Below are 22,427 nucleotides of genomic sequence, written 5' to 3' on the forward strand. Positions count from 1 at the left end.
TCACGGGTCTTTAACCATCCACTGTGAAAGCAGGGAGACGTTGTCTTCCTGGGACACACACTTCTCAGTCTGTCTTTGACATCACCAGTCTCAAGGAAGTTGGACTTAAGTTTGGACATGGACCCAGGGCTGACACCAGACACTAACTACCAGTTGTCCTACTGCAGAGGTCTTACCCTGAAGAGACAAACACAGCATGACACACAAACTCAACAAACAAGTGCAATTTGGTCAGTTTGGTCCTAATCAGGTGCCACACCAGGTGTCACACACCTTCCAGCACTGGAAGCAGGATTTTGACACGCGAGGCACTACCCACACGTTTTACCAAAGCCCACTCATTACAAGTAGTACCTCGTTGTAAAGGTGACGAACCAGGCTTTCCAACGATATGTAAGAATACACCAATTAGTAGCCTATTATTAAACGGGAGAACTAATTGACTGAAATAATGTTTCCAGACTTTATTTCATTCCTTCTATGGTGACAGGTGAGGCTCTGCCATCACTGGAGTTAACTTATGGTTTATTGTTTGCAATGAAATAAAGGGAGCATGAATGGGAGGGTTCAGTCTGCAGAAATGCTGAATATATGCTTTTTTCTATTGTTGACTGTTTTACTCCCATATTTGATTTCACCATTTCTGTGACTTCAGGCTTTTCATATCACATTTACTGATGCGGCATTTCAAATGTGAAATAATGTAGACAGAGGAATTGATCAGCTCTCTGAAAGCAAAGCTAAAATAACTCAATCAGAACCTTGGAGCTTGTTGCAGCACAGTCTTACCCAATCCCACACTTTCAATTATTTTAAGATCGTTTCATCTCGTCACGTACAAGTGATTAAGTGAAATAATGATCAGTTATCTCAGGACTGCTGTACTGCAGTGTGGCGTTCGTCTACTGTGACATACAGAAGGAACCTCTCCTTCCCGCCCAGGCGTCTCTGTTATCTGCTTGCTTTATTAGATGGACTCACATGTGGATCAATGACAGGCTCTGCTATTAGGATAAATATACCATAAGTACATGTTAACATTTAAAGCACAATGTAGTATTCAGCAGCCCCAGTGCAACCATCAACTCCTATTCAGATGAATGATTGTAGATTTGTTTCCTTCCTGCTCTGCGATGTCAGAACTCCAATGACCACATCAAACCAGCTGGGTTGGGACAGTCAGTCAGTGTTCATGTCATGCTGACACATTGCTTGTACCCACAGTGATCCCCTACAGAGTCGTCATCATCCCCATCAAGAACCTGAGCAACACCATGACCACCTCCAACCCCTGGGTGTGTGTGTCGGGGGAGCTGGGGGACTCAGGCATCATGCAGATCCTGAAGAATGTCCTGGAGATGGCCTTCAATGTGAGTGCTGTGACCTTTGATCCGGACTAGCTGAGGCCTCTCAGGGTGGTGTGTGATTGGGACTAGCTGAGGCCTCTCAGGGACGAGCTGTGGCCCCTCAGGGACTAGCTGAGGCCCCTCAGGGTGGTGTGTGATTGGGACGAGCTGAGGCCCCTCAGGGTGGTGTGTGATTGGGATGAGCTGAGGCCTCTCAGGGTGGTGTGTGATTGGGACGAGCTGAGGCCTCTCAGGGTGGTGTGTGATTGGGACGAGCTGAGGCCCCTCAGGGATGAGCTGAGGCCCCTCAGGGTGGTGTGTGATTGGGATGAGCTGAGGCCCCTCAGGGTGGTGTGTGATTGGGACGAGCTGAGGCCCCTCAGGGATGAGCTGAGGCCTCTCAGGGTGGTGTGTGATTGGGACGAGCTGAGGCCCCTCAGGGTGGTGTGTGATTGGGACGAGCTGAGGCCCCTCAGGGATGAGCTGAGGCCCCTCAGGGTGGTGTGTGATTGGGACGAGCTGAGGCCCCTCAGGGATGAGCTGAGGCCTCTCAGGGTGGTGTGTGATTGGGACGAGCTGAGGCCCCTCAGGGTGGTGTGTGATTGGGACGAGCTGAGGCCCCTCACGGTGGTGTGTGATTGGGACTAGCTGAGGCCCCTCAGGGTGGTGTGTGATTGGGACTAGCTGAGGCCCCTCAGGGTGGTGTGTGATTGGGACGAGCTGAGGCCCCTCAGGGATGAGCTGAGGCCTCTCAGGGTGGTGTGTGATTGGGACGAGCTGAGGCCCCTCAGGGTGGTGTGTGATTGGGACGAGCTGAGGCCCCTCACGGTGGTGTGTGATTGGGACTAGCTGAGGCCCCTCAGGGTGGTGTGTGATTGGGACTAGCTGAGGCCTCTCAGGGTGGTGTGTGATTGGGACTAGCTGAGGCCCCTCAGGGTGGTGTGTGATTGGGACTAGCTGAGGCCTCTCAGGGTGGTATGTGATTGGGACTAGCTGAGGCCTCTCAGGGTGGTGTGTGATTGGGACTAGCTGAGGCCCCTCAGGGTGGTGTGTGATTGGGACTAGCTGAGGCCCCTCATGGCCCCTGATGTAATGACAAGGGGTATTCATCATGTTTGTTGGTTGCCATTCTTTTGTGTCACCTGAATGCGCCGTTAGAGTGATTTGGCCTGTGATTGGCTGAGAGTGGAGAAGGGGGCGGGGCAGGTGCGAAAACGCCCTCTGTGTGTGTGTGTGTGTGTGTGTGTGTGTGTGTGTGTGTGTGTGTGTGTGTGTGTGTGTGTACAGTGTGTACAGTGTGTACAGTGTGCGAGTACATTCCTCAGGATGTGTGTTTATTGGGAACACGTGAGTCCAGGTTAAAACACTCTGTAGAATACAGTCACTACACGTACCGTTAGTAGTTCTGCAAACGGTGCATGTGAACGTGGACATATGAAGATTTGCAGTATTGAAGGACAATGTTAGGAACTAAATGACCGTAAGAAGTACCGCAGTACTCTGAAAAAACTGTGGAGTGCCATTTACTTAAAAAAAGCTCGGTTACAATTTCCACATGGAAATTCTGAGTATTTGTTACCGAGGATATATTTAAGTAAAGTTTACTTGACAGCAATAATAAATTTCTTATCATCAATACTCAGGTAAACATTACTTGATATTCTGTCTTAGATACAAAATGTACTCACTCTATGATAGTAATTTTTACTGAAGACTACCTTTGTATCGACCCAAGTAAGAAATGCTTTGATTTTCAGGATTCTTTATTTTCTGTACTTTATTTGGATTAATATTTCAGTAATATTTACTTGATGTTTAACGACCATCTACACTACTATTCTAATATGAATTTGTTGTAATTTTAACACAGTCTACTCTGAAATGAAATACTTTTTAAATGAAATTATTTGAATATATCTACTAATATGAAATAACTTTATAAAGTGATAACTTTCAAACAGGAGCATTTTTACTATATATCTTAATATCTTACTGCACTCAGAACTATATACAGTGAAACATTACTAGATGTTAATCAGTGCTGCTAAACTATTCTCAAAACATTCCGTCCCATACCAACATTTAAAGAGTCAAAATGTCTGGAAAGAAAAGTGTGAATATAAAGTACGACAGCGTAGTACTTAAGTAGTAGTGGCCTCCTGGAGTCTAAACGGTTTGTTTTACCAAACGAAACATTATAAATCAGTGGTGGTAAAGTTTTTTTAAAAAGAACATTTACAATAACACCAACAATTACAGATACCCAATAAAATGTCATGAAATATAACAACAGCAATATCCTTCAACAAGTTCTATTTATAGCATCGTGTCCTGCTTCTACACACCAGAGGACAGCTATATATATATTATATATGTTATATATATATTCTATATAGAATATGCCAGAACAGCAAACACAAGGTGGAAACCCTCTGTCCAAGGTTCATTTCAACAACTGGACCTCAGTTGAACTTGTCAATCAGCTGAGGAAAGGAAGTGAATGTTTCCTTTAGACCCCCCCTGCTCTAAGTCTCAGTTATTTACCCCCGAGGGCAGAAACCAGACCAGCGGTCCAAACCAAGGGCCGAGGGAGCCTCGCAGGTTTTTCGCCTGACGTCAGTAAAAGTAGTTTTAATTGCAAATGTTTGATTGTGTTCCCATTATTCCTATTCTTATTGTTGTTATCATTGTTATTATAGTAGTAGTATCGTCACTGACCTCATGGATAAGCTCCAAAATGTTTCCCTCCTCCTCCTCATTCTTTCCTTCCTTATTTGGTTTAGATTTTGTTGGCTCATATTTAACAAGCACTTAAAAATGGACCTGGGCTGGTTTTCTTTGAGGTGTGTGGGAAACAGTGAGTCGCATCTGGCAACCCTGATGCTCACCCTACTTACTCCTGCCAATGTGCCCTTGTGCCTGAAACTGTCAGGTCTGATGACGTTCACCCGGCAGTCTGATGAAGGTCGCCTTTACAATGGAACGTGTTTGATCACGCAAAGAACTCAGACTTGAGCATCAGAAGCTGCAGTGTGAGCGCGGCCTCATAAACAGAACTGGCTCTACTTTAATGAACAGACTGCAAAACTCTTGAAGTATATTTACTTCAATGATAAAAAACACATGAACTAATATTTGAACCTCCCTTTTGTATTCCATTGACTGTTGGTGCTGGTTGTGTGCAGTGTCAGAACCTGGGGAAGCTCACCACAGTGCAGCTGGGTCATGATAACGCCGGCCTGCTGGCTAAGTGGCTGGTGGACTGTGTCATGGTGCGCAACCAGATCACTGGGCACACCTACAGGTGGGTGTCTCACCCCCATCTTATTCCTCCTCTGATTCTCTTCAGAGGAAATAAAAGTGATCCTCCTCTCTAGGTTCCCGTGCGGCCGCTGGCTCGGTAAAGGTGTGGACGACGGCAGCCTGGAGAGGGTCCTGATTGGCGAGCTGTTGGTCTCCTGCAAGGAGGAAGATGGTGGCAGGGGTTGCCGAACCCCCCCACCGCAACAGTCGCCCTCCCAGACCCGAAGCATCAGCATCACTTCCATGTCTGCACGAGGGACCAGTCAGTATCTGTCAGGGTTCTCAGCTCCAATACAAAGACCTGCAGCATGAGCAGGAACACTTCATACACACACACACACACACACACACACACACACACACACACACACACACACACACACACACACACACACACACACACACACACACACACACACACACACACACACACACACACACATCGTTGCTGGACCAGAGTGGGACCTGACACCTCAGAGGTAGTGGTGGGCGGTGGTGTGACCGTGCGTGACGTCTGTTTAACGGTTTGGGGTGAGGCTGAGGCTGTTTAACGGTTTGGGGTGAGGCTGTTTAGCGGTTTGGGGTGAGGCTGTTTAGCGGTTTGGGGTGAGGCTGTTTAGCGGTTTGGGGTGAGGCTGTTTAACGGTTTGGGGTGAGGCTGTTTAGCGGTTTGGGGTGAGGCTGTTTAGCGGTTTGGGGTGAGGCTGTTTAGCGGTTTGGGGTGAGGCTGTTTAGCGGTTTGGGGTGAGGCTGTTTAACGGTTTGGGGTGAGGCTGTTTAGCGGTTTGGGGTGAGGCTGTTTAGCGGTTTGGGGTGAGGCTGTTTAGCGGTTTGGGGTGAGGCTTGGACTGGAGTCCGGCCGGTGTTCAGGGAAGCGGGGAGCTCATGTATTACACTCCTTTACGTTTCTCCGGCTCGCCAACAAGCAGGACCAGGTTCAACAGCTCCGCGCTATCTGGCGCTAGCATGTTCCATGTGCAGCGGCACGCGTAACCTTCTTGCTAGCGTCCTTGTCTTGTGGACTAAAGTAGCTGAAACGGACTTTTACTACAAGTTCTTTAAGAATTCCTCGTTCTGGTGCCTGTTGAGGTGCAGTGGAGGTTTTAGTGGATCAAAAAGTAAAAGTTGGACCAGAACTCGGTGTGTACTCTAAAGGCTAAAGTATCGGGGAGCAGTTCACATACGTCTGATCCCTCCATCGCCATCACCAGAACGCCATTACATTCTTACAGGTTTTGTTCTCCATCATCATCATCATCATCACTTTTTCTAACTTCTAGACTGATTTCAGTGACGATGAATAAAAGGTTTACTGAAGAAGTAAATGTGATTCTGTGTTCAGTTCAGGATCTAACAAAGCTTCCAGGATTACAGCTGTTTGAGCTCGGAGAATAAACCTGGAGAGTGTTTGGCTGCTAAAGCTCCATTTCCTTCAGGAGGACACAAACGGCACCATCAGCCACTTGGGTTTCACCAGCATGTCCCAGAGTGGAGGTTTGTGCTGACTGCTGTGTTTTGTACCGTCAGAGCCGACCTCGGCACAAATCCAGGAGGCCGTCGGAGAGGCAGTGAACACCATCATCAAACACTTCCACAAGCCGGAGAAGGAGGTCAGGGACTCTTCTTTTTCTTCGTGAGCTTCATCACAGATGAACTGTTTGGGCTTTTCCACCAAAGAGAACCAGGTACTAGTTCAGGGCCGGTTCCTAAATGAGCACCGGCAAAGAACTGGTTCTTTTTCCATTGTCGGCGGAGCCAAGTGAGAGCCACGTCACTGCGTCTCTCTAAAATGTTCTCCGTCACTGATGTCACTGATGTCCTGCTCATCCAGGAACCAGGAGACGACTGTATTGATCGGTTCCGTCTGAGTCGCTTCATCTAGTTTGGCCTGAACCTCGAAAAAATCCAAGATTTCATCTAGTTTGTTTTGTAGTTGCTGATGAACCAATAGTTCATTTCAATTCAATTCAATTCAATTCAACTTTATTTATAAAGCACCAACCACAACACAGTCCTTTCTAGGAGGTTTTAACAGAGAAAAGAGAAAAACCCAACTAATCCTCATGAGCAGCAGATTAATTTGTGACTGTGGAAAGAAAAACTCCTCCAACAGGAAGAACCTTTGTAGAACCCAGAGTCAGAGGAGGAGGCTTTCTGAGGACTGGGGGGGGGGGGGTAGAGGAGAGGAAGGGATGGGATAGAGGGAGAGATTGAGGGGGAGAGACCATTAATTGATCAGGATCAATACCATAAGTGAGGACAAGATCAAGCGTGTGATTAAGATAATGAGTGGCTTCATTCACCTTCTGTGAAAATCCCATTGTGTCCAGTAAAGAGCTAAATGTCCAAGGCTATCATTGTCTTACATTGTCAACTTCTACATGAATGTTAAAGTCTCCCACTATAAGGACTTTATCTGAGCTCAGTACTAAAGTAGAGAGACAGTCTGGTCCAGGAGGACGGGACACGAGGACAAGGAGAACTGCTGCTGGGTTAGCACCCCTTTAGCCCCTGATAGGCCGGGGCAGCGGCGGTGCTAAGTCTGGCCCTGGATCCAAACTAGCACCTGCTTCTTTCTGGTGGAAAAGTCCTCTGTGTGTGAGCTCTGATCTGTGTGGGCTTTATCCCTCCTTCCCTCTCTCCCTCATCCCTCCTTCCATCACTCCATCCCCCCCTCTCTGGGTTCTTGTTAATGTTTCAGTAAAGTGGAGGTTTATGACTTCCCTAAAGGAAGTTTCCTCTCCCGGGCACATGGACAAATGTTCTGGGGCTCGTCCATCTAGTTCTCTTCTATCCAGTTCTCTTCTATCCAGTTCTCTTCTATCTAGTTCTCTTCTATCCAGTTCTCTTCTATCCAGTTCTCTTCTATCCAGTTCTCTTCTATCCAGTTCTCTTCTATCCAGTTCTCTTCTATCTAGTTCTCTTCTATCCAGTTCTCTTCTATCTAGTTCTCTTCTATCTAGTTCTCTTCTATCCAGTTCTCTTCTATCCAGTTCTCTTCTATCCAGTTCTCTTCTATCCAGTTCTCTTCTATCTAGTTCTCTTCTATCTAGTTCTCTTCTATCCAGTTCTCTTCTATCCAGTTCTCTTCTATCCAGTTCTCTTCTATCCAGTTCTCTTCTATCCAGTTCTCTTCTATCCAGTTCTCTTCTATCTAGTTCTCTTCTATCTAGTTCTCTTCTATCCAGTTCTCTTCTATCCAGTTCTCTTCTATCCAGTTCTCTTCTATCCAGTTCTCTTCTATCTAGTTCTCTTCTATCTAGTTCTCTTCTATCCAGTTCTCTTCTATCCAGTTCTCTTCTATCCAGTTCTCTTATATCCAGTTCTCTTCTATCCAGTTCTCTTCTATCCAGTTCTCTTCTATCCAGTTCTCTTCTATCCAGTTCTCTTCTATCCAGTTCTCTTCTATCCAGTTCTCTTCTATCTAGTTCTCTTCTATCTAGTTCTCTTCTATCCAGTTCTCTTCTATCCAGTTCTCTTCTATCCAGTTCTCTTCTATCTAGTTCTCTTATATCCAGTTCTCTTCTATCTAGTTCTCTTCTATCTAGTTCATACTGAAGAGAACGATGGATGAGGAAAGCCTGGAAAGAGGCTGTGAACCGGGGGCTTCCCCCTTCAATAAGACCCCTGCATACTTTTTACATAGTGTGTCTGCCGACTCGTTTGTATCCATCCTGAACTCTGGCCTCACTTCCATGTGCATTCCATCATGTAATGATCCGGAAATATCTCCAGTGAAATATTATCCTAATATCATCCCCTTGTGCCCAGGCCACCCTGGACAGGATGAATTAGTCTTTAGCTGCAGTAAACAGTCAGTGTGTCAGTCAGAGAGATTCAAGGATATTAAGTGTAAATCAATTTACTTTTCTACCATTTATTTATGATAGAATCATCTTCGTCCCTTCATCCTCTGTCTGGGATTTCATGTCAAAAATGGAATTCAACCTGGCTCATTTCCCTTTACTTCCCCACAAATAACATGAGCATTTCTTGTGCAATTTGAGCAGAAGATGTTTTAAAATACTATTTGCGCCAGCCGTCCAAAACAAATCACATACTTTGATTGTTAAATAGATCTGAAAGAAAAGAATAGCATGAATCTTGAAACGTGTCCGTCCAGAAGAGGAAACTCAGATTAGGATTAAAGGAAAAAAGTCTGGACCTCCAGCAGTTTGTGTTATTATATAATATTTGAAATGATGCAATAGGTTTAAAGAAATAAATGTGCATGTTTTTCAATCCTGATATATGTATACACTGAAGTGGCCCAATGAGACTCAAGCTCAGCTTTGGGTTTATATTATCTATTATCTATTATTTGTCCTTGAAATTGAAAGTTGATTCAACTTTACAATTATTCGTTTCAGAGAAACAGGAAAGAAGGAGTAAGTCATCTAATATGGTCACAAGCTGAGGCGTTGACGGTGTTCTGAGTCTTCTGTCCATGGGAATCTGTCCTCACCTTGTTTTGTGCGTCTCACTGAGCCCCTCCCGGTTGTTGCCTCCTCAGAGAGGCAGCCTGACCAGCCTGCTCTGTGGAGAGAACAGCCTGGTCACAGCTCTGGAGCAGTTCTTCCATCATGGCTTCAAGTCTACCAGGCTCTTCCAGAAGACTGTGTTCGTATGGGATTTTGTGGGTGAGTGTGAAGGTATGGCGCCCTCTGCTGGTCACAGGGAGAAAGGAATAATTGGATGAAGATGTTTTAGGGAGCTCAGCATAAGATTTTCTGTTCCTCTTTTTCTTTATAGAAAAAGCTGTTGCCGACATTGACTCAGCCAACCAGACGGGAGACCTTTATGAGACCACCAGGCCCCTGGAGCTGACTGGTCAGTCACTCTGTCGATACATCAGTGCCATCAACGCCACCACGAGGAACATCGGGAAGGACGGGAAGTTTCAGCTGCTATTGTGCCTCGGAGCCAGGTGAGTGTCCGGAGAATCAGGGAATACCGTCTGCAAACAGTTAACATCTTTCGTTTTGTGTAATATGTGAAAACACCAGATTCTTTAAAAAAAAAAAAAAGTATTAAATTGAATAAATGGAAGGTGTGAAGAAACAGCAGTGTGTGACAGTAAAACAGATCTGTTGTCTTCCCATCAAGCCTTTTCATAATTCATGTTGTTGCTCTGCAGAGACCACCTGCTGCCCCAGTGGCTCCCCCTGCTGGTGGAGTGTCCGGTTATCCCCCGGATGTATGAGGACACGGCACTGCTCCGGGACCACACAACTGTCAACGCTCTCATTGGAGTCCTGGAAACCCTGCATGACTTCCCCATCATGCTGGAGGCCTCACTGGTCAAAGGCATCGAACTGTGAACGACGGCAGGAAGCTGCTCGGCGTTTCCCAGCTCATCCTGTTCTTCCTATTTTCAGCCCTTTGGCTCTGCGACCGGACACATGACGAAGGACGAGGAACTCAGGAGACATTCTGGAGAAACAAAAAGCTGGAAGTGCCCCAGCGTATCGGACGCTTTGGCACCACCGCAGGCTCTGCGGAGATGTTTATACCACAGATTCATCAAGTGCGACTTTAATAACTGAAAATCCTGAATATTTTACAGTACTGCATAATTTTCTAAATCACTGTGAGGTTTTCCAGGCAGCCTTCCAGGCAGCCTTCCAGGCTTCCTGCATTGGGGGGGAGCAGACCTTAGCAGGACTTCCTTCAGTAGCTACCTCGAGATGAACTCTTCCTTCCTGCCTGGCATAGAACCAGCAACCAAGCTGGTGGCAGTATTAGCAACTGTGCTTTTATGTTTTGTAAGAGGGGAAAACTTCTTGTAACTATTTTCTTATTTTGTTTATGAGCTTGAACTTGGATGTCAGAGCCGTCTGAAGTTAAACCGTAGTGGTCTGGACACTCACCATAAAGACAGGTTCGGTTTAGAAGTCTGAGAATATCGCAAAAACTCCTTTAACCCTACTTCTTTCTCCATATTTATTGATTGTACACCTCTGAGCCACTTTATTACGTTCAATCCTCTATTATCTCATAGAATTAAAGATTGAACTGCTGCACGGTTGCTAACTATTAACATGTTACTAGTTCCCACTGCACTCTGACGTACCAGTGGAAAGATTAATCAGCAGGCCACTCCAGCACAAGTCAAACACCCTCAATCAGACCAAAGCACTATAGAGGCGTACAACTCACACTAACACTCATACGACCACAAAGACTTTGGAAACAAAATGTCAAACTGACTTTTAAGAGAATGCAAAACACCAAATACACATCCAGCCACTAAGAGACGAACTTCTCAAACTTAACAACCATCAGTTTCCACCCCTTTCCTCCCTTGGTTACTTTCACCCATTTGCACACTCACCCGCTCACCAGAGGGGATATTTCTGCCATGCAAGGTGTTTGCTTCCCGTTGTCGGCAGTGAGAGCGACAGCCATTCAGAAAAAGACACAAATGAGCATGAAAGCACAACCACTTCATTTCCTTCATTATGTTTTCTTCCACCTCCATGTTTCTCTGTTGGGATTGTATCGGGCCGGTGATGAGCAGCGCCTGGTTCTGTCCACACATGATGCCAAAAAGTTCAATCTTGGTCTCCTCAGACCAGAATCTTATTTCTCCTTCATGTGTTTTCTGGTAAAACTCTATGCAGGCTTTTATATGTCTTGTCTTGCAGGTCACTGTGGAGCCACTCTGCCATAAAGCCCCCCTGGTGGGGGGCTGCAGTGGTAGTTGACTTCATGGAACTTCTTTACCTCGCTCACCAAGGCTCTTCTCCCACCATTGCTCAGTTTGGCTGGACGGCCGGGTCCAGGAAGAGTTCTGCTCGTCCCAAACTTCTTCCATCTAAGGATTATGGAGGCCACTGAGCTGCAGAAGTTCTTTTGTAACCTTGTTCAGATCTGAGCCTTGCCACTATTCTATCTCTGAGCGATTGGCCACTTCCTTCGACCTCGACATGTACTGTGAGCTGTAAGGTCTTGTAGAGACAGCTTTGTGGATTGAACTTTCCCAATCAAGTCCATTCAGTTTAATTTAACACAGCTGGACTCCAATAAAGGAGAAGAACCATCTCAAGGAGGACCAGAAGAAGTGGACAACATGTGCGTTAAATATGAGTGTCACTGCAAACGGTCTGAATACTTTGTACCATGTGATATTTCAGGTTTTCTTTTTTAATAAATTTGCAAAATGTTCTACATTTCAGTTTTTTTCAGTCAAGATGGGTTGCCGGGTAATTAATGTACATTAATGAGAAAAAAAAAGAACTTTTTCGATTTTAGCAAATGGCTGCTATGAAACAAAAAGTGAAAACTCTAAAGGGGTCTGAATACTGGGCCCTAAATACTGTGCAGTGCAGTGACGCAGTATAATGAACGTATTATAGTATAAGGTAAAGTCCCACAGCCATTTTTTCCCTGTTTCCTTTATATACGCCTCAGTTTCACATTTCCAAGCTGTCAATCGGATCATCATAGATGTCTCTTTGTATTTATCTGAGAACGGATCGCCCCAGGGATCAAGCCCAGCCAAGGGTTAGACAAACTGGGACATAGCTCCCGGTGCTGGCATGGGCCCAGCAGATCCAGCAGACCCAGCAGGCCCAGCAGACCCAGCAGACCCAGCACACCCAGCAGACCCAGCAGATCCAGCAGATCCAGCAGGCCCAGCAGACATTGACCCATTAAGAACCTTCCTGCAGGTGGAGAGCCCACAGGAAGGTGGAGAGCCCACAGGAAGGTGGAGAGCCCACAGGAAGGTGGAGAGCCCACAGGAAGGTGGAGAGCCCACAGGAAGGTGGAGAGCCCACAGGAAGGTGGCGCCCGGCGTGGGACATGAACCCTCTACCTAGAGACTGAGAGTCTCATGCTCTACCTACTGAGCTGGCCGGGGGACATGAACCCTCTACCTTGAGACTGAGAGTCTCATGCTCTACCTACTGAGCTGGCCGGGGGACATGAACCCTCTACCTTGAGACTGAGAGTCTCATGCTCTACCAGCTGAGCTGGACGGGGGTATGAGAGGAACAATAAAAGTTAAATACTGGGAGAGTCTGAATTGAGAAGTTGGGGAAATTGAACAAAATAACATTTTAAATATGGTGGTAAGGAAAAATTAATACATTTAAAAATGAGTTGAAAGCAGTGATATTGCTGTCTTTTCTTGGGCTGGAGCCGGTTAAACTTATCCTAGAGCTCACAGTGATGAGTTCTCTACGGACATTTTAAAGTAAATCTACACAAAGAGTTGAACGTATATGTCATGACCTCCACCTCTGGCTCTGCCTAGTGCCAGCGTTTTCCCTTCCCCCTCCCTCCTTTTTCTCAGGTGGGCGTGTGCTGCATGCTGGTGAGGTGTGGAGTGTAATCTGATTACCTGAGTGCACTCACCTGAGGCAGGGTGTGGCTACAACGATCAATTCCCCTCTCTCCCCATAAAGCTGGCTTCAGATCAAGACTCGGCGCCGGACCGTAAACTTGCGGCTGCATTCAGTGGCGCAGCTCAACGGAGGCTCCCTGTTCACCCTCCATCAGGGTGCAGCACCTGTCCTCCGTCCTGCTTCCTCACCGCCGACCACGCCCTGCTACAACTCCCCTCTTCGTACCAGGTAGTGTGCTCCCTGCAGTCTCTAGCTGGGCCTGAATACTACTTTTGAGTGTTACCTTTAGTAGTGGTATAGTTTCTGTGTTGGACTTTGGTTCAGATTTTTTCCCGTCCTGGAGTATTGGCTTAGTTTGGCCGTTTCTTAGTTTGTTAGTTTGCTCTAGTTCAGTCACCCCTTCCCCTCCTTTTGTTCTGTCTCCTTTCTTATCCTTTGAAACAGCTCAGCTATCTGTTTATTTGGGTTGAGTCCCTTACCACCTTCATTTATTAAAGTACTCCTGAGAGAACTCCTGGTACCGTGTCTCTGTCCGTGCCTGAGTCTCTGAGTGAATCGTGACAGTACGGTCCGGCCATGATGAACTCGGCGGACAATGTGACCGGCACTGATCAGGCCTCTCAGGCATAAATTCTAGAACAAGCTATGGCTAGTCACGGTGCTGTGTTGGGTCGCCACGACGTGTTACTGAGCACTTTAGTCGAGAGTAATAATGCCCTGTTAAATCAAGTTTCTCAGCTTACTAGTAAGGTTAATTCATTAACCACATTAATGTCTGCATCCTCAGCTGACCCGTTAGCTTCTGGTCCCGCTTCGAGTTCGGCATCGTCTGCCGCTAATCCTTCACAACTCCCGTTTCCTCGTGAGCCCTCGGCTCCCGTACCAGAGCGTTATGCAGCAGATTTAGGTTCCTGTCCAGCTGTCCTCACTCAGGTTTCGTTGGTGTTTGAGTTGCAGCCTTTGTCTTATGCCTCTGATAGGTCAGATTATTCTAATGCTCTAATTGCTCTAATGCCCCAGATTATTCTAATGCCCCTACCAGGAGTAAACTTGATCAGCAACAAGATTCAACTGTCATAACTTTACGAGGGTGGGTGGGCCACTCCCATAATGCATTGCAGCGATCATCTCCGTGACGCCACATTATGTTTCGGCTGGCAAGTGTTTCTCTAACAAAATCGTAAAACACCATTAAAAAAACTTAAATGATTCAATATCAGTCTCCAGACTCTCCCAACCAGATATCTCTCATGACATGGCAGCGCAGCCGTTGTTTGTGTTGGAAACACAGAAACACTGAGAAAATAAACTACTCTGACGGCTGAGCGGTCTGCAGCGCTGAAACCACAGCGCGTCCTCACCTCAAATTGACATGAAAGTATGAACAATATTCTGACCTTTGCTGGATATCTGGGAGCTCAGGTGTTGGTCTCCCATCTTTAAAGAGGTGGTGTTTTTCCTCTAAAGAAAGTTGTGAAAATGTCGTTATCGTCTGTGGCATTGTCAGCCTGCCTGTCAACCTGCCAACTAGCTGGAGAGCGTAGCAGCGCTGGTTCAATTCACTAACGCACTGTGAACGTATGTATAGCATTTAGCATAGCATGGTTACATCCAAAGGCAGCGGAGTGATCTGCCTTTTTATGTAAACAAGCTTCATATTGTGGAACTGACTGAACACATCCATACACTGGAAATGAGCAGCAGTGTGGCTTTGGGAGGGGGTGTGGCCTTCAGGAGAGGGTGTGGCTTTGGGAGGGGTGTGGCCTTCATGAGAGGGTGTGGCTTTGGGAGGGGTGTGGCCTTCATGAGAGGGTGTGGCTTTGGGAGGGGTGTGGCCTTCAGGAGAGGGTGTGGCTTTGGGAGGGGGTGTGGCCTTCAGGAGAGGGTGTGGCTTTTGGGTGGGGGTGTGGCCTTCAGGAGGGGGTGTGGCCTTCAGGAGGGGGTGTGTCTTTCACAGTAAGACCTTGCAGGACTGAGTGACTTGTGCAGCCTCTCTGCCGTACCAGGAAATAGCGGAGTTGAGTCATTTGTACTATGAAAATCAGAAAATGCTGACACTTTCAAACATATAGGTACTGTAAGCTGCAGCAAATTCATAATAAATTATATTAAATTATATTCTAAATAAAACAAATAGTTAAAATGAATATTTCATTCATTTCAATTCAACCTTGGGTAGGCACTGCCAACCCTGACTTGCACGACACTGGTTGTATCCAACCCTGGATAAATTCACCATTGCCTCCAGGAGATTGTGCTGTGTGTATCGGTTGCGGTGCTGGACTCTCCACCGCCATGCTGAGAAAAATTCCTCTATTGGATTTAGAAAAGGCGAGCACGCTGGCACAAAGGGACCCTGAACCACCTCACATTGAAGAGGTGGTCATTGAACCAGGTTTGAACCAGAGCAGCCCGATGGAAGCTCACGTTATCCCAAGTGACAACATATTGTGCTTGCTCTGGTTCCCCTTCCTGTTGGAGAATGTTACTTTGCAGCTGATCTACAAACCTGACGTAGTGCAGTGTTGTATGGACCCAGTATGGTGTGGTGGTGGAGGATGTCACGATTGCTCATGGCTGCACACATGGTGATGTTGCCTCCCCTCTGGCTCGGAACGTGTGTGGTTGCACACTGTCTAATTATGTTTCTTCCTCTTCCTCACCCTCATCTTTCTTCCTCTTCCTCTCTGTTGTTTCTCAACCTCTGCATGGCTGGGATCCATTGTTCCAAAGGACATGAGGTAGCCTCTGGTCCTCTCTTGGTCAGAAAAATCTCAACATCTGCTGTATCATACTTTATTTTAAATGAATCAATTAAAAGGGGAACTGTAGTCCTAAAACCAGGGCAACCATTAAAAAGACACAGTTGAAGAGGTATATTCGTGATTTCTGGGGGGGGGGGGGCAAAATGGCGACACTGTACAGGAAGCAGCGGGTTGGTCTGATCAGACAGCCAGCAGAGAACTCAACCTATAACACCATGTGACACACCAAACCAAGGAGAGGAAACGTGAGGGACACTGCAAAGAAAAGAGAAACACCGCCACCAGGGGGTCTGGCTGCCACACTGAGTCCCCACAGCTCCTTCCAGGCACAAACCAAATGGTAAATACCCCCAGCATTAGGACAATAACATCAAAGAAAGAATCAAAGAAAGAACAAGAACACTAAATTTATAAAGATAACCAAAAGTCAAGAAACCAATAATTCAATTAATCAGAGTAAAACACAGAGACAATGACGGGTGTTACTTTTCTTCCCCTGCCCAGTGATCTCCTAACCGTAGTACAGAGGCTGAACAGGCATACGACTCTTTTAGAGTGTTTATTAATTAACAAGGAACAGGAGTACAGAACCGTGGCCGTACTATCCAGCCGCGCGCCTAGCGTCACCCACACACTTCACCCCTCCTCCAGCCTACCCATAATGCACTGCTCTTAAAGGGCCAGGCTTGGCCTGTAACACTACCTCCACTCTGGATGAAAAATAAAAACCTTTATTTCACTCCAGTACATACAATGGACATATAATCAAACAATCAACCCAGTGGGAATATTTCCTGAATACAATGCACACATTACACGGGCAATTTCTCACGGGGAACCCAGGCGGATGTGAAATGTCCCTAAAACAAAACTCACAACATAATTACAGTCTTATGCATAACACTTTAGACCCAATGGCAGAGGTCTAGTGCCTGTAGGACTCCTAGGAAAGATAGGCATGGATAAGTGCTTACAGCAAAAGTCTGAGAAAAATAAAAAATGTCTGACCTTCACTCAGCTCATAACGGTCCACATTTTAACAGTCACTTCTCTCTTAACCAGTAAGGCACTTATAAAACACAACGGGCACCAATAAACAAAAGTGCAAAGTCTGGGTCAGTCTTTTGCGCTGTGGTGAGCTGATCTAATGTCCAACCCGGAAACAAAATCTGTGGTGCTCACTCACTCTGTTAACACGAGGATAACACTGGTCACCGCTGTCAGGTACGCTGCCCACCCCCACTACAGGAAGCTCAGGCTCGCGAACACCTACCCCCACTATTGTCTGCTCTGGGGTGGAAGTGTAAGGCCAAGCGGAGGTACAGTTGTGCTCATAAGTTTACATACCCCGGGAGAATTTAGGATTTCTTGGCCATTCTTCAGAGAATATGAATGAAAACACAAAAGCCTTTCTTCCACTCATGGTTAATGGTTGGGTGAAGCTATTTATTGGAAACACGGAGGTGCATCACTGATGTTTGGGGATGTGAGCTACAGAGGCACACGGAACTTGTCCCAAATTTATGGCAAGATCATTGCAGCATGTTATCAGAAAATACTGGAGGAAAATTTGCACTCATCTGCCTGGAAGCTGCACATGGGACGTTTCTGGACATTCCAACATGACAATGATCCAAAACATGAGGCCAAGTCGACCTGTCATTGGCTACAGCAGAACCAAGTCCGGCCGATTTGAGCTGCGACCGCAGACTTTACTGACTAATCTCTCACGATCTGATCTTTCGTCTCAGACGTCCGGGTGTGGGAGTGTGGGAGCAGCAGCCCTTTAGCTTTGGAGGCAAGGCTGACCGAGTTAGAGCCCCGACTCATTAGAGCCCCGACTCATTAGAGCCCCGACTCGTTAGAGCTCCGACTCGTTAGATCTCCGACTCGTTAGAGCTCCGACTCGTTAGCGCTCCGACTCGTTAGATCCCTGATTCGTTAGAGCCTGACTCATTAAAGCCCCGACTCGTTAGGGATCCAACTCTTTAGAGCCCCGACTCTTTAGAGCCCCGACTCGTTAGAGCTCCGACTCGTTAGATCCCCGACTCGTTAGAGATCCGACTGGTTAGATCCCCGATTCATTAGAGCCCCGACTCGTTAGAGTTCTGACTCGTCAGAGCCCCGACTCGTTAGGGCTCCGGCTCGTTAGGGCTCCGACTCGTTAGGGCCCCGACTCATTAGAGCCCCGACTCGTTAGAGCCCCGACTCGTTAGAGCCCCGACTCGTTAGAGCCCCGACTCGTTAGAGATCCGACTCGTTAGAGCCCCGACTCTGCGACCCCACAGACAGCGCAGCTAGTGATAGACGCTGACGTAGAATCAAAGACCTGTTATTATGCTGACATCAGCTGGCATCAAACCTGGAACTTTCTGATTGTGAGATGACCAACCGAGCCATGCTGTCCCAATAAAACATATTAAAACAATCATATACTAAATAGAACATATGAAATACAAATTATGAAGCAAAACTTAATCTTGGTCTGTAGTTGCGTTTGAATAAAATTGCGACTTCAGGCGGAAGAAACGTGACGTGATGACGTCAGACATCAGGACTACTTCATCTAAATTTCAAAGTAGAATTGCACTTTGAAGTGACAATGTAAAATGATCCTATTACAGAACACAGAAAGAATGGACTGCCACAGCAAAACTACAAAACTGAATGACATCACATTGCAAAATGACTTTAGTTCAGCTGCAGGCCAGATATTTTCACAATGTTGGTGAGGGCGAGTTTGGGTGTTTTTTAACTTTTACAAAGAATCTAAAGAACCGGAAAGTTTTAATCAGAGATGTTGCACTTAATTTTTTATGAATTTTTAAATTTAATAAAATAAATCAACTCATCGGTTGTTCAGTTTACATATCAGAACTATGTTAAACATATTGAGTTTATCCTTGTTAAATGGTTCATTCTATACATGTTGTTCAGATAACTGTCAGGGAACCCAAATCCAGACTCAGGTCAATAAAATCAGGTTTAACGCACAGAAGTCCAGGAAACACAGGGGACAGAAGCACCACATGTAGATAAGACAAGCAAATATACAGGGACAGGGTGGACACAGGTGGAACTCATAAGGAAGGGAGCACATACATGGAGAAGAGGTGAGACACACAGAGGTGAGACACACAGAGATGAGACACACAGAGGTGAGACACACAGAGACAGGACAATAACATGATTAAAATGGATTAAATCTAATAGATGGAAATGTGACATCATTAAATTACATTAACTCAAGTGATTTGTAACATGTAACATGATTAACACCATCAGCTCACTGGTCTTTCTTTGCTTTATTAAGGAGGAAATTGATGTGAATTGTTTTTTTTTAATTGTGAACTGTGGTTATAAAAGTTCTTCATGAAAAAAAAGTAGTGAAAAAGTTTAAAATATCAATGAAATGTCTTTAAAAAAATCTCCTCTCCTCTCTCTCTCTCTCTCTCTCTCTCTCTCTCCTCGCCCCCCCTCTCTCTCTCTCTCTCCGCCCCCCCCTCTCTCTCTCTCTCCTCGCCCCCCCCCTCTCTCTCTCCCCGCCCCCCCCCTCTCTCTCTCTCTCCTCGACCCCCCCCCCCTCTCTCAACTTTCTCTGTGTCTCCCCCCCCCCCCCCCCCCCCCCCCCACTCGCTCTTTGGCAGTGCAGGAGAAACGGTCCTCCCTCCTTATCCTCCTCCCTCCCTCCCTCTCTAGCACACACACACACACACACACACACACACACACACACACACACACACACACACACACACACACACACACACACACACACACACACACACACACACACACACACACACGCGCTCCAGTCCAGTGCAAACCCCCAGAAAAGCCCTGCTGAATCCTCACACTGTCTGTCAGCATGGAGAGCGCTCATTTTTTCCGGGACATTTGTTTGTTTATCGTCCTCATAAATACTTGCAGGGTGATGGGGAATGTCGTACTTGCAGGTAAGAGCTCCTCTTTCCTCTCTTGTCCTTGCTTTATTGCTAACCATTGCATGACTTATGTATATATATATATTTATATATATATATAAAATCCCAGCCTTACCGGCTCAGCGGAGCAAATGTGTAAAAACTCTGGAGGGATCTGTGGAGACTTTCAAACATCCTTGTGACATCATCCCTGTTAGATTAATTTTCTATCTAACTTCTCTAGATTCTGCATGTCCCTAAAACTGATTTTATTCAGATTGAATGCAGTTACATGAGTTGTATGCACGTGACTGGAGAGCGACTCCGTTTGGATGCAAGAAGCGACCCAAAATCTCGCCTTTGCGCTGCGATCGCCACGACAGCGCCTGTGGGGTGTCAGAGTTTAATGTGGTGGTTTAGTGAATTCACGACCCTGTACACTGGAGCTCGTCCCTGGAAGCCTGGTTTACATCACCACTTTGGTCTCCCCCTTTCCTGTGATGCGAGAATAGATCCAGTCTCCTCAGACTTCACTGGAACTTCTCTTCCCGTGCAGCAGCTCGATCCCCGGGTCCATCTGCTCTGATTGGGAGTGAGAGGCTGCCTGTTTTCATATCTCACACCCCTACCACTGGGGGGGGGGGTCTTTTTACTGTGCTCAAGAGCGAGATGCTACAGATCACCTCCGGGCTTTGGAGGACGGGAAAGGACGGGAGGGGGTAAACTCAACGTATAGTGCGTATTTTACGTGCGATGCGCGTGACGCCGGGTCCCAATGCATGGAAGATATACACACTTTTTATTTTTATTTTTTTTATAAAATTAATGGAACAATAAAAATCGATTCTGCATAATAGATGAATGCCAAACGTGAGTATTTTTTAATTCCAACCAGTTTTTAATACTACAATAGTAATAGTTTTTGTTTTATTATGGGATGTAATTGTGATATAATGCTGTTGAAACTGCATTCTTCATTTGTGGAGGTCATTTAACACTTCAGGATAGAATAAAAATAAAGCTGTGATTGGCCAAGATGCTGGCCAAGATGCTGGGCACATCTCAAAGTTTGCTGGCTGTAACTTATACAATTTCAAGCCACCACATCCATATTCTTCCTTTTTTTTTTAGCAAGAGAGGCCAACCTGGATAGTCCCACCGCACAGTATGAGCCGGGGCGGGGCAGGGCGGGAGGTTCTGGTATGGTAAAGTGCACCCAGACCAACTCTTTTGCGCAGTCCCACTGCAGGAAGTGTAAAATGTAGGCGGGGTTGTGAATGATGTGGGTATGTGTCCGGCCAACCACACAGTGTCAGCTGTCCGAGTAAAGCTTTGAAGCCTCCTGTCTCTGTGACGCAGCTTAAACGTTCTCATTCTGAAGAGCGGCGTCCAGCTCCCGCTGACTCTCCTCCTTTCCTGTTACTGAGAGGAGCGTCTGCACCTTGCTGGAAGACCGCAGTGCTGTGTAGCACGGCCACGTTTCAATAAACCCAGTTGATAAAATGACCAATGTGCTCTATGCACCCTATGTAAACAACAACGGAAGTGTTTATGAAATATTTAATAAATATTATAAAATATTTCAGATGAAATATTTAAATATTGTGGGAAAGTGGAGAGTGACGATTGTCACTACCAATCACCAGATGGCTGCATTGTTGGTCCTCCTGGTGGTTTCTGGGGCTGTACTGGAGCTTTTTGCGGCTGGTTTTGGTCCACGGGCCTTATGTTTGACTGAAGTAAACTTTCCAGCAGCACCATGCTGCAGGAGGCCGTCCGCTCATTAAGGTGTGTTAACAGTTAAAACCTCTCGATGCTCGACTATTTATCCGCTCTTCCCGGGTCCCTAGTCCGAGGTTCTACTGACACATAAGTTAGATGGCTTTGAGCAAGTTCAAAGATCGGCCATCCAAATGACGTCTGAATGGCTCACGACCCTAAACTGTGCAGTGAACTGGAGCTGCTGCTACTTAAACTGGCTTTAGCAGCAGAAATACTGCCTGTGTTCAGTCTGTCCCACCAACACTATTATCATCTTCCATATAAGTCACAACGTGGATGAAATGATCTTCAAGTCCATATAATCCATACAAGGGGTGCATCCAGAGAATTTATAGGGTGGGGCTTAAAGGCACAGATAGGGCTTTTCCACCAAAAAGAACCAGGTTCTAGTTCAGGGCCGGTGCCAGAGCCAGTTCTTAAATGAGCACCACCAAAGAACCGGTTCTTCTTCCACCGTTACCGGAGCCAGTGAGAGCCTCGTCACTGCGTCACTCCAAAACGTGATACGTCACAGATTTCACCAATGTGGCGCTGACAGCCTCGTCCAGGAACCAGGAGACGGACTGTACCAGTGGTTTAGTCCGGGTCGCTCCATCTAGTCTGACCTGAACCTCTGATGCACCAAAGAGAAAGAAGACATTACGTCTCTTCTTGTCTCTATTGGTGTTTTTTCACGTCCGTCTTGTTTTAGTCCAGAGCCCCAGAGTGGACATAGAGGGGAAATAAATAACACCTGTATGAGTTTGGTCTTATTTTTCAATATTTGGGCGTTACATAGTGGATTTCTGCTCCTTTCACTTTATTTCTGGACGTGTCTGAATCAAAAGCTTCAACATCGGAGAAGAATGGAGGTTTACAGTGATAGAACGAAGCTCTAAAAACTGTTTCCATGGCAACCTACATAAACACACTGATTAAAGTTCTCTTTCACATGAAGCCGTTAAAAGACTCATTTTA

General features: G+C 46.3%; 2 protein-coding genes across 3 annotated transcripts in view; both read left to right on the forward strand.

The window, feature by feature from the left end:
• Positions 1-11,820, forward strand: part of LOC308127026 (DENN domain-containing protein 5B-like) — a gene marked incomplete at its 5' end in the record, with an annotated part of 106,611 nt that extends 94,791 nt beyond the window's left edge. Inside the window, 7 exons of the mRNA XM_080491769.1 lie at positions 1,225-1,370; positions 4,532-4,650; positions 4,724-4,911; positions 6,177-6,259; positions 9,163-9,289; positions 9,402-9,576; positions 9,787-11,820. Coding sequence (XP_080347895.1) covers positions 1,225-1,370; positions 4,532-4,650; positions 4,724-4,911; positions 6,177-6,259; positions 9,163-9,289; positions 9,402-9,576; positions 9,787-9,970 — 1,022 coding nt within the window. The 3' untranslated portion in view covers positions 9,971-11,820. The remainder of the gene's footprint in view (positions 1-1,224; positions 1,371-4,531; positions 4,651-4,723; positions 4,912-6,176; positions 6,260-9,162; positions 9,290-9,401; positions 9,577-9,786) is intronic.
• Positions 11,821-19,583: 7,763 nt separating this feature from the next.
• The window catches only part of scube1 (signal peptide, CUB domain, EGF-like 1), a gene marked incomplete at its 3' end in the record, with an annotated part of 251,229 nt that continues 248,385 nt past the window's right edge, over positions 19,584-22,427 (forward strand). For both annotated transcript variants that reach the window (XM_080492502.1, XM_080492503.1), the window contains exon 1: positions 19,584-19,721. In XM_080492502.1, the coding sequence (XP_080348628.1) occupies positions 19,634-19,721 (88 nt within the window). In that variant the 5' untranslated portion in view covers positions 19,584-19,633. The remainder of the gene's footprint in view (positions 19,722-22,427) is intronic.

This window comes from Lipophrys pholis (assembly GCF_963383615.2).
Source record: "Lipophrys pholis genome assembly, chromosome: 22".
Lineage (NCBI taxonomy): Eukaryota > Metazoa > Chordata > Actinopteri > Blenniiformes > Blenniidae > Lipophrys > Lipophrys pholis.